The sequence below is a fragment of the Antennarius striatus genome, chromosome 4 (assembly GCF_040054535.1).
Source record: "Antennarius striatus isolate MH-2024 chromosome 4, ASM4005453v1, whole genome shotgun sequence".
In the NCBI taxonomy this organism is placed as follows: domain Eukaryota; kingdom Metazoa; phylum Chordata; class Actinopteri; order Lophiiformes; family Antennariidae; genus Antennarius; species Antennarius striatus.
Window position 1 is genome coordinate 5,726,400 of NC_090779.1, and position 16,916 is coordinate 5,743,315.

Consider the following 16,916-nt stretch of genomic DNA (forward strand, 5'->3'; position numbering starts at 1 on the left):
GTAGTAAACTGAGTGACCAGCTTTTACATATTTGTATGTGATTTTCAACACTTTCTGAAATACAAGCAGGAGATGCTGGTTTGCTCTTCTCATGTTCTCACTGCGTCAGATCGTCTGAAGGTCCCTCAAAGGCCCCCAGACATCTGCAAGAAGACGTGTTGTTCTTTCCCAATCCATTTATAACAAGTTACCTCCCCTCTTTGTTTCTATACAAGGAGAACAATTTACGTGGAAAGTTGGTGAAACTTTTTGTTTTTAAATTCTTTAAGCTTTTCTTGCTTGTTTAAAGTGAGCTGGGTTCAGTCAGGTGAAGTGAGTTCGCTTCTCACCCTCCTCTGACTTAATGAGATGAGAATCTTATGATTCTGAGAAAAGTTTTCGGGAATCAGTGCGAATTAAAAAATCCCAAGAGAAGCGCATCCTGACTGATTTTGGTGCCAGAATCGGGATAAACTCTTGTCTTTGGGCTAATGATGCCTGTGTTTGAATCTGTTATATACAGTCAAAGTTACATGTTGGATTACAAGAGTTCTGATCCCTCTGTTGACTACACTTGATCGTGTAGCTGCAATGAATGGGACCATGTGAGAATTTTTTTTTGGAAACTTTTCCTCAATTCTGTGGCAATAATCTTGATTCAGAAAAACAAAAATGATTTTTTTCCCTCACTATAGATTAACATCTAGCATCCGTTCATCTAGAGGTCGATTCATGAGAGACACAAACCGCTCAAACAGCTTTTCTTTCCATACAGGCAGAAAGTTATCTGTGATTTTGACTGGTTTCGGCTCCACATTTTGCAGCCCCTTCAAACGGGTGTGGATGTAAAATGTGTGCCGTTGTCCTGAAACGACTGTTCAGAGGACGCCTTTCTTCGTCCAATCACACGGCGGCTGGTGAGGCCCCCCCCACCCCCACCCTCTCTATCTGTTCTTGTGGTTCGTTTCAATGGTTTTACGTTACACACTACAATACAGTACACCCTTGTTCATATACCCCTCCCCACCTGACAATAATGTATCAAATCTTTAAATATTATCATGTTAAGAGTATACTTTATGCAAATATATATGAGTATGATGAGTGTATTGTATCAGCAGTGAAATATTTTTAAAATAAAATTATTTGTTTCTGTCATTGCGGACTGGTTCTGTGTTCATTCATGACCTCTGCTCTCGGCCAATCAGAGCAGCCCGGTGGTATTTTTATGATGTTGCCATCCAGCTGCTGGAAGGTCTGCACACTGAGAGAAACCCAGAGGCAGATGCTGCTGCTTTCACAACCTTTTTAATCAAAATCTGCACGAATGTGTCCTAAAAAAGAGCAGCTTCTTCCTGGGAGACGATTATTTTCGCAGAATATCGTCTTTGGTGCTTGATCAGCGAAACAGTATTAAATAATGATGGGAAGCTGCTCATATTTAATGTCTGCTCCTCGTTCCTGGGTCAGGCCTTTTATGTCAGCGAACAACTCGTCTTTTCCTGCTCAGGTTTAGACGTGACATGAAACGATGCGTTGAGCTGAGGACGCCCTGCTCCTGTGTGTGCGGTTCGACATCCAGCTTTAGAAGATGTGCAAATGAAACCTGAAATACATTCCCTCAACGAATGTTCCAGGACAGAATAGTTTCCGAGCTATGCTTCAAAAACTGACCTCACTTGTTCACTTTTACATTGTTGCCATGGAAATACAGAAAAAGTTAGAATTCCAAACAGCAAAAGGAACGACTCCAGTGCTTGTTTGTGTGTTCACGTTGAAGCCTGGACGCCACACGGGGCTGTCAAGCCTTTATTAAATATTTAAAAGTGAATGTTTATTGATTTATGGATGCTGCAGCTTCTCCACTTTCACCCTTAATTAAAATGAAAACTGAAGCCCAGTTGAGTGTGAATACCATTTATTAGAAAAAACAATTTGTGTTCAACGTGTCTGACATCCTGTGTGCTCACAGCGGTGATGAACTGGTGCAAAGCAGCTCAGCTGGGAGTGGGGAGGGGTGGGGGTGTAAACAAGTAAAACGGGCGACCTGACGTAAACGAGGAACCAAATCAACTGATCTGGAGAACAGAGGGAGAGGAACGCGTGGAGAACTTCTACACCCGGTGTGAAACACAAACCTTCATCAAGGCCTTCATGTGCTAAAAAAAAATGTAAAAAAAAATTGATCTTCACAGCCGCCCTAAAGACGAATAAATAAGAGGCACTGAAATCCACTTCCTGTGAGGTACAGTATCCCAGCAGCAGCACGCACACACACACACACACACACACACACACACACACGTAACGGCACCCACATGCGTACAGGATGCCTCTAAACGCTCCTTTGGTCATGTAAAGAAAAAAGTGAAAGGGGGGGGGGCTGCTGATGCACGTCATCGGGTCGAGGGACGCTGTGCTGACTGAGAGGCTGCAGCAGAGGTGCAACAGAAGGCAAAGTGGTGCTCTGCCACTGGGGTGGGGGGGGGGTAACAGTCTGTGTTCACACTGACAGCAGCAGGTGACCAGGAGGGCTGATTTCTGCTGAATCTGTGTGCTTATTGGTTGTTGGCGACCAATCAGGTTCCTGTGCTTATTAGCATCTGCTAGCAGTGAACTGACCTCCGTGTGATGTAAATAGGAGCATTTGTTACCGTCAATGTGAACGCAGCAATAGGGGGGGGTTCAGTGTGGGGGGGGTGAGGGTGTGTCTGGGTCCTGCTCGTAGTGGTACGTGGGCGGAGCCTGGCCGCCTGTGGGCTGCTGGTTGCCGTGGGCCGTGTTTCCCGCCTGGCCCGGACCCTCCTGAGCCTGCTGCTGGTTCGGGGCCTCGTAGCCTTGCGCCAGCTGAGGGCCCAAGTTGCTCTCCGGCCCCCCCTGCCCTGCCGGCGGCTGGTAGGGGTCGCTGACCCCCGGCAGTGGAGGCAGAGTGTCCAGCTCGTCCACTTGCGGCCCCGGGGGCTGCATGACCACGAGCTGGTCCTGGGGAATGTCCGCGGCGGCCGCAGCCAGGTTGGTGATGGACTTGGACTTGACGCACTGGAAGTCCACGTGGCGGCTCTTCCCCTCCTCCTTTTCCCACGACATGCGGATGAAGGGACGCTGGACGTAGTTGTAGATGACCTCCGGACGACCTCCAGGACGCCGTTTCACTTTCTCTTTGTAGGTTGGGTATCCTGAAAGAAAACAACAGATAGAAACCAAACACTAGTTAGAAGACTAGTCCAGGGGTGTCAAACTCATTTTCACTGAGGGCCACATCAGCATCATGGCTGTCCTCAAAGGGCCACATGTAACTAATAAATGTAACTACATGTAACTCAATGTAATGTAAAATAAATGCAACTACACCTTAATGTTAAGTAACTCTGAATTTGTTACTTATTCAAGTTGCAAACATTACAGTTAGAGAGAGAAAAACAGTTTCTCTGTTGTAACATAAATCCTTTTCATTTCCCAGGTTATTAAACCAACAGAAGTCCATCAATCAAGGATCAAAATGTCCAAGAGAATAAAGAAAAATAACATCAAACACAATTTAGGACATTAACTTTGGTCAAAAAATTTTTGTCAAGAGTTAAAATGGGCTTAATTATTGCATTGTGGGAAATGTAGTTTTGGTCAAAGTACACTTTTGAATTATTTCTTTTTAGACACTCTGACCTTTTATGCTCTCGCGGGCCCCACATAAAATGATGCGGTGGGCCACATTTGGCCCCCTGGGCCTTGAGCTTGACACATGTGGACTAGTCTAACATTTTGGGATTTTAATATCTAGGTGAGATGGGAAGATTCCAAGGGAGCTTTAGGTGCTCTGTGGAGCTCCTAAAGCTCCCTCAGTGACACGCTGAACCTTATTTATTTCATCTATATTAAACCCAGGGGGGCTCAGACCGTTTATCGGCCGGCGCCACCTACCGGAGAGCTGTTGGGTCTGCTCCTGTTTAGATGTGGTGTTTCCTTTAAATCTCACCTTTAGACAGATCTAATGGTGTTGCTGTGGAAACACTCCACAGGTTCAGCTATTACCCCCCCTGCTGGATGCTGACATCATTCCCAGTACGTCCGCTGTGATGTCACAAAGCAGCTAGAGGCTTCCTGCTGTGACCTTGAGCGGAAAGTTGTCCCATTTATCTTTCTTTCATGAATGAAACTCCATGACTCCAACTATCCTTCTCAGCTCATTCTCAGTGTGGCCCTAACCTTAGCGGGGCCACTCTGGAAAAAAACAGCCGAGGGAAATTTTCATTGTCATGGAAAATTACCTGTGTGCCGAGTCATAATTGCCACCATGAGTTCATCAAATAACCTGATTTCATTTTCCAGACTGGTTACGCTTTCCCAGGTTTGGAGAAAGGGTTTCCTTCTCCTTGAGAGAAGGAAACTCTGGAATACCTTCTATTCCCAGCCGGATCTTCTTCAGTCCTCGGTCCTTCAGCACCGACTTGGCCACGTCTCTGTTCTCGATGTACTTGAAGAAGCGGTACAGCTTGGTGCTGTAGATGACTGTAGGACAAAAGAGGGGCATTAAAACACGAGTTCACCGACAACCTTTGACGGCTAAAAGAAAAAGACATTCGTTGAAATGTCACTGAAACAACCCTCTGTATTTTGACTCCAAACACAATCATGTAATTTATTTTTAAACCCTGTACTGACAGACCGCTGCACATTTTAACAAACCTGATTCCAGCAGGAGGAACTGGTGCATTTGTCCAGGACTATTTTCAGCGGTGGATTAATGCTCAGTAATCTGGTGAGTATTTACAGCGATGGGGCGTCTGTGGGACGGACTTAAAATCGAGTGTGTGTTCATGGTGATGAAGGAGCCTGACGCTCTGAGCCATGACACGTCTCACTGGTGTGTTTGAGAAATTTTGGAGCATTGCTGCTCCCCTTCACTGAGGAAACCATTGATTCATCAGCTGTGTGCACTAACTAATAACGGTTCTTCAAATATAACACTAAAGGCTACTTGTACTGATCCAACCCTCGTGACACACGACTCGTGAACCTGAGCTGGTTGACTTGTTCCTGCTCACAGCTGACGAGTGTGTTCCACCCGTGATCTGACAGGAGGGGTCAGTCCTGCCTCCACCTGTCTGTAGTGAAACGTCACGCCGACTGATTCGCTCACTTTTCTTCAGCTTTAAAATCTTTAGCTACTCTCATCTCCCTCCGGTTACAAATCAGCGTTGCTATGACGACCAGTGGACCTCTAGCGGAGGCAGCCGTGAGCTGCGGATCTGGAATGGGCATCTTACTCTGTGAGTACTCCTCTCCCATTTGCGGGGGGTACTCCTCGTCCCAGTCCACCACGTCGTCGTCGGTCAGCACCACCACGTGACACTCCCTCTCGCCGCTCTGGGCGCTGGCCACCATCAGCGGCAGCACCATCTCCTCCAGGTAGCACTCGAACTGACGCCGCGCCCCGTCGTTGGACAGCTCGTGCATCAAGGCGCCTGGGGAGGGAAAGGAGGACGGACACTTAAACACACTCAGACGCGTTGAACCCTTGAAGACGCGCTGGAGACACAACGCGGCTGGTGTGTGAAGCCACATCCTGCTGGTGCAGAGACCTGCTCTTTCATAACAAAGATTAAATCTCACGGCTAATCGTGACCTACTTAGAGGAGCTGTAGCTCCACCCACACACAAACACACACACACACAAACACTTTTGTCTATCAAAACCCAAATTTAGTCACCGAGCGGAGAGAGCGGGGCTCTGTCTGAGGCGTTACCGCAGTTGTGGACGTTAAATTTACCGTTTCAGTGAAAAAAAGTAAGTTCGGTGCAGATCGACGATGACTGGAGTAGAATAAGTTGGAAAACAGCTTTTGCGTCTTTGTGTATTTTACTCTTTGCGGTCGACAGAAGCATCGGCACCCACCTCACACTCTCTCTGTCCCAAAAGAAACAGAATCACAGCCAAGCACAGGTGATATTCATCAGGCAATCTCACGCACCAACACAAACACTCACACACACACACACACACACACACACACACACACACACACACACACACACAGGTCACACCCACTACCAAGTGAAAACAGAGGAGTAAATCCTTGCCTCTACATCACTAATGTGTGCATGTTTCCCAGAAGGCTTCCACTCTGCTTATCAGTAACGTTACCTTGAACCCGTTCTAAATAAAAACACTCTCTCTACACATCAGACATGCAGGGAAGCGTTTGGGAACATACAGAGTAAGAACATGCTACGTCAACACCAACGAGCTCCGCTCCCCACTCACCAAAGTCCAGCCACTACAGCAGCCTGCAGCTCCACACACCCCACACACTCACGGCTAACGCAGCGGCGCGTCCGCCGCCGTGTACTCACTGAGATCTCTGCACTTGATGGTGCTGTAGTTGAAGGAGATGCAGAGGTAGTCACATGCCTCTCTCAGCTCGGGGATGGAGACGCCGTCAGGGCAGCGGATTATCCCCGACTTGTAGTAATCCTGCCATTTTCAGCAGCGCACACAAAGAAAGGCAGTAGCCGTTTCAGGCACAGGCGGGGGAGAAAAAACAGGACGCCATTATGGATGCTGCTTCTCTCACAGCAGAGGAGGGAGGGGGGGTGGAGAACGAGTGGTGGTGAGAGGGAACGCTAACGTCACTCTCTCTCCTGTTGGCGTCCGTGTCCAATGAGACGCTGCCCCCCAGGGGTTTTTAACAATGAATGCCTCAGAAACCAGGAGAGCAGCCAGGACCCAAACACACCACTACCCCACCCCCACCCCCCACTCTGTCCTCTGCTGGCGTTTGATACCGACACATAAACTCTCAGGCAGAAAGACTGGTAGATGATGGGATGGAGAGTCAGCCCACTAGCATAGCAACATGGTTCTCTGAGCCCTAACCCTACATCTGATCTGGAGAGCTGACACCAGAATAAAGCAGCAAAAGATGGTTTCTATGTGTGAGAAATCAGAGGAAAGAAGAGAAACAATGAAAAGATCTGGAAAAATACAAACATGAAGAAGACAAACAAAAGGAGAAAGGAGAGCAAAGAACAGAAACCAGACAACAACAACCTAAGGAGATAGAGTGGGGGAAAAAAGTCAGGAAGGGGTTGACAGAAAATCAGAGAGAGAAAATGTGAGAGGAAGACAAAGAAAAGGAGAGAAAGATGGAAACTGACAGGAGGAGAGCGTCTGAAAGAGATGAAGACTCACCAGGATGGCTCTGAAGACGGTGGAGCTGATGCCGTCCGCCACCTCGAACTCTCCTTTCTCATTGGGCCGCGTGAAGTTGTTGTCCCGCCCAGACCCAAACATCCTGAGAACAGATGGTAAATAATAAAAACCAATCCTTCAAACGGACGTCGTCCCGCCCTGACAGACACTTCTACAGACGCTGTTGTGGTTCTTGTAGTTTTCTAGTGTTACTTCTGGAGGGGCGGGTGATTGTTAATTTAAAAAAAAAAAAGTGGATTCGCTTGTTAAAAACACGTTTTTCAATCAGAAATTGCTTTTCTTGTTCTTGTCGGGGTTCGTTCTGTCTGTCCTTACCTGCCCAGCATGGTGTTGGGCTGAGCGGTGAAGATGGCGGGGTCCACCACGAACCTGGTGTTGTCCACGATGAGCGTGACCCTCTCCCCCAGCCTCAGCCCGCTGCGGTGCCCCTCCTTACTGCTGAGGTCATACACGTAGATCATGTCGCACAGGCCTTGGCCGAGCGTCTTGGAGTGATGGTCAGCTCCAGGAGGACCCAGGGATCGGGGGATGTGTCCCCCCATCAGGGCTCCTCCGATGTGGGAGTAGGGAAGGGAAACCCTGGGGGGTCTTGGGCTGGAGGATCTGGAGGACGAGCCCCCGTCGCCGCGCTCACGGTCTGTGGGAGAGACGAGCACAAGAAGGCTTTCAGTCTGTCGAGAGGCGAGGAGGAAACCAGAACCAAAATCGCGTCTCGTTTTCTCCTCACCGTGCTGCCGCGTGGGGGAAGTGACGTTCCTGATGCAGGGCGTCAGCTGACCCTCGCCTCTCTCGTGGGAGGAGTCACGCGAACGGTCGCTGGAGCGCCGCCGTTGCTCTCGGTAATGCTCGGCTCCTCCCCTTTCCCTCGCGCCGCCGTTTGAGCCTCCGCTGGCTCCGCCTCCGTAAACGTTCATGGCGCCGACCGGCTGACGCTGGCTGTCGCAGTCCGACGCCGAAGAGCCACGCTGCTGGTCAGAGCTGGAGGCGAGAGAACACAGCACAGCTCCTCAGAACCCGACTAGTTCACGTAGATGTCGATAAAGGAAGCGAAAAAACACACAACCACCAGCTGGCATCATGGGAGTTTTAGTGCGTGCCTGCAGTTTTGGAAATAGAAGCAGATAAAACTGATTTATTCTATAACTTATAATTTATTCTATAACATTTGTCGGGGATCCTGATCTGGGATCTGAGTGCCGGACTCCAACACAGAAACGTCATCGGGTAACAATGTGGATTTGAAATGACTGTTTTCTTTTAAATACAGAAGTTCTATGCAGGAATTCATTGTAAAAAATACACCCAAATGGGTTCATAGGAAAAAATAATGTGCAAAATGTGTAAAAATATACAATCTGATGTTTAAAGCAATAAAAAAAATGCTCCGTGACACAAACTGCTTACCTCAGCACTATGTTTGTTTGCATGTTTGTGCACAAGATTTTGTGTAGAGGAATTTGTGGCGTAGGTGTTATGTAAATAATTCTATTTTATGTGAATAACTGCTTAATAGTATGACATTAAAAATACGCAGATGAAGATTCTTGTTGGAATTATCCTTTAACTGTGGTTTGTGATAGAAACTGGTGGATTTATTGAAATAAATGTTGGATATGGTCACGTTGTGTCCGAGGAGGACGACACATCCACTCAGGGACAGTCGAGCCAAAACCACTCAGGGGGTAAAAGGACTTTTAGTTTCTGCTGAGCTGTGGATCGAGAAGAGAGAGTCTGCGAAGGTCTGCAGTCAACTCATGTGAACCCAGTTAGAGTCAGTAGAAACAGGACAAACTCCACTCACACACACACACACACACACACCCATTAGAGAGTGTATCCATGTGAAACAATCTAAGTGGAATTCACTCAGGTACAGCCCAGCAAACAGAAATGGCGCTGACTGTTTACTCGCTCCACAGGCTGGTTTCTCTCACGTTTTATGACCGGTGGGTAACGACGGCTCTGCTGCCTTCCTGGAGCGGTCTGCTGAGATTCAAGGTGTTTCCAGAGACAGGCACGCAAACCTGTAATTATATCTGCCCTCCACATCAGAGGGGATTCTAACACACACTCCTGTGCACACATTAATTCCCCTATTTGACCTGTCAGAGTGACTCCAGTAGCTGGAAAGAAAGCTGTCCCTTTTATTTTGATTCAAGCCTGGCGCTAATTTCATAATAAGACATGTGTAATGATGTAGTTATTACTTTAATATTAAAATGTATTAACTTGTTAATAAATAAAGATCTGCACCTGAGAAGGAGATGAAGAAGAGGCCATCAGAAGTCACACGTTATACGAATCACATGATCACACCTCCAGACTCACAGGTCTAGATAATGACTGAGATAATAACTGATAATGAAGCACAAAAGGAAAAACGGTCCCGAACGTTTCAAAACCCCCTTATTTTCTGATGCAGGAACATAACAAGAGTTCCTGCTGTTGTGCTGAACATCTCCGCGTCACTTTCTCAGTGACACCACAGCTGCGTGATCGATAGCGTCGAGCCGATGAGGCTGAAACACATCCAGGTCTCAGTAATGAAGAGCGCTCTGCTCTCCAGAGAGGAGCTGCTATGAAATCTGATGATGACCAACTACTGTCGGCTACGGAACCAGAGAGACAGAAAACCGGCGTGAGGAGGGGGGCAGGGGGGGGTGATGGCCAAAAATAGAGGCAGATGTCTTTTTTATTGTTTCATAAAAATGACGTACAGGCAATCAGACCAGCGGCTTCTGCTTTGTTCAGCACATTGACAGACGCACAGAGATGAAGCAGCAACACATGGAGGCCTGAACGAGCTCACCGAGGCAGACAACGGAGGGTTTATACTCAATACAAACACCCGGTTCTTAGTTCTCACAGCGGAGGTGAACTCTTGAGAGCTGAATAAGGAGCTTCTCTGTCCAGTCAATAGGTGATGTCTGTCTAGCAGAGCCTCCGGCTGGTAATGAGAGAAGCCTCTCTGGCTCTGGCTGACGACTGAACATGTTGGACCATCAGATCGGCTGCCGGCCGTCTGCAGACGGACTGAGAGGTTAATCAGGCCAGACGAAGCCCACCGAGACGCATCGAAACCAGTCGACCTCTGACACCACATGATCAGCGGCGCAGCGCGACGACACATCACCTTGAATTTCTACCAGCACCTATTAGCTGCACCCAGTCAAGGTCACAGATCCGTGTTCTTTAGCACCGCTCCCGTCAGACATGTAGAGAATGTCTCAGAGGCAAGCACCACAAAGACACAAAGGATGTTTACATATTTCCAAATTTCAAAATACAAAAACACAAACCTTAAGAAACCTCAGCACAAGGAAGTAACTTCAGGATTCATACTGGCTTCACATCAGAGCACACGACTCCAGCAATGTCGTTGAAGACCAGGTTCACCATAGCAGCTGAGGAAAGGAAGAAACGTGCGCACAAATATGCCTCGCACCTTCACAAAAACACATCTCAGTCTGCTTGTGTGTGTTCAGGTGAGCCATCTGCTGCGCACAGAGGACACCCCCCCCCCCATGCTGTCGGACAGACGCTACTTATCCCTGCAAAATTATTTATATAAAAAAAAAATAGCACACAAGGCTATTCATAGAAAGACGCGGTAATCTGCCCTGCTGTTCATGCCGTCAGAAACCAGGATTCTTATTCATAAGGCCACAATGAAGTGATCTAATATGATCAGACTGATTGTGTTTACAAGCATTATTTATGTTCAGACAGAACATAAATTTGCATTTTATGTCTGCTGGAAATTTAACGTGCTTCACAAATAGGATAATAAAAACAAAAGCTGGTCTTCCAGCCAAGCGGGCCTGCAGCCAGCGGACGGACCAGCAGCGTTCAGGGAACAAAGGAACTGAGGAGGCAATATTTCACTCAAGACAGGCAGCTCTCATCTTTCACATGGAAATGCAAATCTGCAGCAGCCGAGATCTCACCCAGCCTCAGAGAACTAGATGGGGGGAGGGGTAACATTTCACTTGTCCAATTTCCTGTTAGGGAGCACCACCTCCTGATATCACCGTTTCCCCGAGGTCACCGGCCTGTAGTGCTAACAAAAGCTCTCCCTGCAACTTTAATGTGTTAAATAAAAGTCAAGTTCGCCAACCCTTCTAAGACACATCAAGTCAAGGCATCCTGGTGGTCTATTAAAAGCATGAGGTGAGAGCCCCGAGGGGCCAGGGTCCCATCTATTATTTAGGGGCTGCTGACACCGACACACTGTCGGCCAAAGATGGGGAATCTGCAGCAGCGTGGGCTCCAGTCCAGGAAAAGGAGGCTGAATGTGGGAAACAAGCACGGATATGTCCTCTTATAAGAGCATCACCAGTTTCAAAAAGCTGTTTGGATATTTCTCACATTATGCAAGATTAAAAAAATAACTATTGATTGTCTCATAGTGATTATTTACCCTGCTTGAGTGCCAACAAGCATAAATCAGTCAGTGCTTTTGTCTGGGGCACTACTACAAATGTTTTATGAGCAGACGCTCGTAGCAATCGCCGGGTACTAATAGTGTGCGCACGGAGCACAATGACCGAGCTAAAACGTCGGTGCTCTGCAGGCGGACGGGCACCTACCGGTCGGTGTGAGAGGGCCGGGAGAAGACAAAGCAGCAGGGGATGAGCTGCGGGATGACAGCCGCACAAAAGCCTGGCGCTCCTCCGAACAAAGCGGGCTTGCCGGCAGCTTCAGCATCCTCGCTCATTACTTTCCAACTTCATCGGCATCGTCTCTGACACTCGAACCGGACTTGACCTCGCTGTTACAATAATAAAAAAAACCCAACTTGGATCCAAAAGCTGTGCCCGTGTCTATGCGAGCGGGGAGCGACTGAGCGCCGGCGGAGCGTTCCGAGTCACCGGAGGGACCTCCAACTGTGAATGGCCGCGTGCTCGACCGAATCAGGGCGATGCTGCCTTCACGTCGCCTCGGAAACTCCCCCTCCCGAGCGCTCCGTGCGGACTACCAGCGGCGCGTTTAATAGGCGGTCGTTGTAAATAACGTCAAACTCGACATATCTCGTCAACTTTAACGTTAGCCGCGAGGGGGATTGTGGATTATAATTTAATGTTATTCATCTACATGAAAATTCCCAGGGTTCAATTTAAATGCATACTGGAAAAAATATTTTCTTTGGAAAAAGAAAAAACGAAATACACTGTATGTATATGCACACCCTGAATATATATTATAAATAATCTAATCACGTCATGCAAAATGTAGGCAACAGAAAAACGTAAACTTGAATTGAACTACAGCTGTACTAACAATTCTTACTGAGAAAAAAATAGCTTAAATATATATTTCTAAATGGTGCCATGTTTTCTCTGCTGCTTGAAAACTGACGTGGAAAACATTGTACCATCCAATATGTAATACATGTATTATACACAACAAGTCACCTAGGCCAAGGGACTCTTTCTCTCAACAAGTCAAACTGAATTAACTCTTCCAGTGGGGGGAACAGGAGTCACGTCGCCATCAATGCTGTCATTTACAGACACTTAAAGTCAGCATCACAGGCAGACTTATTTGCAAAGGTCAACTCTAAACTGCTTCTCAATTTCAAGATCCAGATGGAGGTCACATCCGGCTTGATCATAGTTTTATCTTCTGAATAATTCTCTTCATAAATTCAGTTCATGCACACTGTGGGATTAACCATCGGAGCATCTGTGTACTTCTGACTAATACGATCTACCCAGCGGACAAGTGCTGCGTTATTCTTCTCTAGTACAGCAGCATCCCTACAAATCAGCTCAGCATTTATTCATTTAATGCCATTCAGTTCTTCTCTGACAAACTATTTGACTATAAGTCAATCGGGCTCCTGGTCTTCAGGTGGTGACTGTACTGTTACTGTGATCCTGTATCCTTCAAACTGCCTGCTGATCTGGAATCCATCAAAACTCTACACCTTCAGAAATAAAGCAAGAACTCAGGAGTCAGTGTCAGTGGGGATATACAGTACTGTATGTATGGTGTGTGATGCTCCTTGTAGGTATGTCCACTTGCTTTTATAGCTCACTCTTTTCCCTTGTTGTATGTGCATACTGTTATTCACATGTAAAGCACCATAAAAAAGTCACCTTTAATACACAACAGTTCCGCTGCCATTAAAGGGCTTTTGTAACATTAAATGTGCATGTCTGTCACCCATAAAGCTGGAATCATGTCAGATCATTAGAAGCCAGCGACTGTTAGCCTGTTGGATTAGCATTAGCACTGAGCTAAGCACCGGCCAGACGTCCGGAGGCTAACTTCAACTGGTATCAACGAAACTTTCCGTTACCTCTTGTTGTGTTACATTCCGATAGACATTGTTGACAGGTTATTCGAGCTGTCTTCAGTCTAACCACTGGAACACGGAGGAGTTCGTAGAACCCCGGGCTCAGAGGAGTCCACTTACAGCAGCCGCGGTGTCTTTGTTTTGGTCCGGAAGTGGAGTTCACGAAGAATCTCGCGAGAACTCAGGACGCTCTCGTCCGCCTCGCGCCGCACGCAATTTAAATAAACAACAAGCAGCAGCTGCAGTCATTTGTTTACATGTATTCATATCATACACGCTCTGTATGCTTAGAAAAATAGAACCACCAATTTTACATACATATAAAAATAGTTTATAAATCATTGAAGGACATAGCCTGTTATTAAGCCACATACACCTATGTATAATAATATCAGAAATTGGTCTCAGTCCCACTCTCCTTCAGTTTGTTGAAGTAAGCAGCTTCATGAATGGTTTACACCACTTGTTGAAAAGAAGTGCAGAAACACCGAGAAAAAAGATTCCCAGTCTCCTAAACATGTATTCCTTAAATAAGATTGAATAAATAAAAAGAAAAATATAAATAAATATATCACATTCTAGTAAACGAGGAAGACATTCAGTCATGAAACATTAAACCCATTAAACAACATTAAAGAATCAAATGAAGCCCGCATTTTGAACTGTAGGAAATGTTGTGACGTCTAAGGTCAAATAGAATCATTCATTTTAAAAAAAAAAAAATCACGACTGCTTTGATTTTAGGAGTTTTTCCAACAAGTTCAAAGCGGACTGGATCTCATCCGGCGTCAGGTCGCTCAGGTCGGGGAGCTCCTCGGGCCGTATCCTCCTCCTTGGGGGGCCCACGTCCCCGCTGCCGTCCCGGGCCGGCGCGGTGTGGACGGTGTGGAGTCTCATCTGCAGCCAGTCCCGCCTGTCCTGCACCTGCTTGTGCTCCCCGAGGCTGTGCATGAGCTGCACCTCACTCACCGTCCGTTTTCTGGACAGTCGGAGAAGATCCCTCAATTTAAATTACAAAACTGGATTCTTTGACAAGAAATAACGCAAATTAAAAGCGGACGCGCACCGATGTGATCGGAGGCAGACCTCACCTTAGGGGGCGCGCTTCACTGAGGGAGAAGAGTTGTAAGATGCAGATTGCCATGAACGCGATTCTATTGTCCAGAATTTGCATGTCGACGTAAATTATCTGTTAGGATAAAAAAATATATATATTTAAAATAAAAAAGGGTTCAACAAAATGAAATATGCTATGTATATTTAATAAAGCTGTTTTAAAATGTCTGCCCTTTTGCTTCCATATTTTATTCCAAGCTTTCCATGTCTTATCACACAATCCAATAATACCAGTTTAAAAGTCGAGCTGACAATGTGTTTGTCCTGACTCTTTCAATACGACCTAGAAAAAACCCATACCTGCGTCAGCGGCCTCTCCTTGTGTGATCAGGTAATAGTCTGTCTGGTTTGGTCAGCTCCTACAAGTTATGATAAGCACTGGATGCTCCGACGTCCTTTTATAGCTCCAGGGCTCAGCCATTGATGAGCTGCCTTCATTATTGCCGTTGATGTCACACCTTCAGCTCCTGGAGGGGGCAGGACAGGAATGACAACACCTCCTCTGGGCTTCAGGCTTCCACCATACCAGAACAAACTGATGGCTTCACGTTTGAACCCATGCACCTCACAGCCCCCACCACCTCACAGCCCCCACCACCACCCCACCACCCCCCAACACGCATTCATTCCAAACCCAATGTCTGTATTTCTTGAGCATAAATTTATTAAGTTGTTAATATTTCAAAAGAGTTTCTGTGTTTGTTAAAAAGATATCACTCCTATGGTATCACCATTATATTTAAATATCATTGTAATTAACCACTGAAGGTTTGTATGTAGAAATTTTGTCTATTGCGATACAAGGATGACCATAAATACTATTATTGTAAAGGTTTTACATTAAAACTATTTCCCAGAATTCTTTACCAAACATTTCCAAACTCTTGTTTTTATTTTTATTTTTTACACATTTTCAATTTTGCACGCTGCAGCTATTCCTGCTATCACCGTTGAATGGTCAGATATATTAGTCCACATGTCATTTGACCTTTTTTGTCTGGCTCCTCGCCTGCCTTACAACAATAGTGGCAACATTTAGATGGATTTATGACCCTCATTGACGACTGGGGAGTCGCCTTGGTTACGCAGGCATTTCACTCAAGAACTATCACTGTTTTAATGAGTTCACTTCCCAAAAAAGAGCTTTGAGACTGGCCTGACGTCAGAGAAAACATCCTGAATCAAAGACTAGGTGGTGGTTCAAGAGGTGTGTCACTGGATGATGCTGTTGTCGTCACAGTCTTGGTCATGGAAGGTGTTTCTCTGCATGAATGAACAGATTCTAGAAAGATTTCAGATGTCATTTTCAGTGTTTTGAGTACACATAATAAATTAAATAAATCCCTTTTAGCCACCTTTGGACATGTCATGACAGGCATTATTAAATACATCAGTAGGGATGTTGTTGTGTTAAGACATAACAAATTGTCAGTGGTTGGATGTGAATGACATATTTAAGTTATTTGATATAGTTTTCTAACTTTTTTAATCAATGGCCTGTAAATGTTGAAATGTCTCAATATTGAATTTTTTCATTGTTTTTAAGTTAGGACAAAAATATATATTTTACTTACTAACATGACAGCTGTAGTTTCCAGCTATGCTTCACACGAATGCACAAAAAAATGGGAAAAGCAACCATAATCTATAGAATAAAACCCATAAAAATTAAAATAAATGAAATTAAAAACACAAGACACCTAATGGGGATCTGTGTGAACACATTTAATTATTTTTGCTGAAATCAAACAGTACTCATACACACATTACCGTTTGTTGCGCTCTGACCCGTGGAAAGCTTTTTGAAGATATTACTAATTTTAGATCAGAAGCAGCTCTTCATACTAAAGATGCTGAACTGAATCCATCTGTCAGGGGTTTTCTGAGTTACCAGTTTAGTTTTGTTAGCCAGCCCATTGGCTGGATTACTCACACAAATCTTCAAATGTTACTGAAGTGGATCCATTGGTAAAATATCATGTCTTCTCAAAGAGCTGGAGAAACGAATACAGTTACCAACATGATTCCACATTCTAGGGGCAGGTTTCCTTAGAAGGTCAAACTATCACAGTTTTCAGTGTAATGACAGTTTGGGCAATTGAGCTGCATGGGTTGAGGTTTGAGCTCAGCGCTGTATAAATAACACCTGCACACTTTCTAAGGCCTTATGGGTGAGAGAATGTCGTGTTGTCAGGGGTGGATATTATGAACATGAGTAAAATAAAAGACAAAAAATGGATCTGCCTTGCTTCATATCGCCAGTTGTAAATTGGAAAACGCCATTTGTGCTGACCTGTTAAAGGCATAGAA

At 45.8% G+C, this 16,916-nt stretch overlaps 2 protein-coding genes across 3 annotated transcripts; both read right to left on the bottom strand.

Moving 5' to 3' along the window:
• Positions 1–1,887: 1,887 nt before the first annotated feature.
• Positions 1,888–13,629, bottom strand: LOC137594529 (BTB/POZ domain-containing protein 10-like). 2 transcript variants are annotated; one of them, XM_068314072.1, is made up of 8 exons: positions 13,494–13,629; positions 7,917–8,167; positions 7,505–7,826; positions 7,169–7,271; positions 6,331–6,451; positions 5,244–5,441; positions 4,375–4,485; positions 1,888–3,155 (listed from the first exon to the last, which is right to left on the bottom strand). In XM_068314072.1, the coding sequence occupies exons 2-8, from the start codon at positions 8,101–8,103 to the stop codon at positions 2,665–2,667; spliced, it is 1,533 nt and encodes a 510-aa protein (XP_068170173.1). In that variant the 5' UTR covers positions 8,104–8,167; positions 13,494–13,629; the 3' UTR covers positions 1,888–2,664. The 2 variants fall into 2 exon arrangements, with proteins under 2 accessions (XP_068170173.1, XP_068170172.1); XM_068314071.1 differs by lacking the exon at positions 13,494–13,629 and adding an exon at positions 11,779–12,046.
• A 581-nt stretch (positions 13,630–14,210) lies between these two features.
• Positions 14,211–14,963, bottom strand: LOC137594594 (parathyroid hormone-like). The gene is made up of 3 exons (XM_068314199.1): positions 14,907–14,963; positions 14,582–14,679; positions 14,211–14,469 (listed from the first exon to the last, which is right to left on the bottom strand). The coding sequence occupies exons 2-3, from the start codon at positions 14,662–14,664 to the stop codon at positions 14,214–14,216; spliced, it is 339 nt and encodes a 112-aa protein (XP_068170300.1). The 5' UTR covers positions 14,665–14,679; positions 14,907–14,963; the 3' UTR covers positions 14,211–14,213.
• Positions 14,964–16,916: the final 1,953 nt, after the last annotated feature.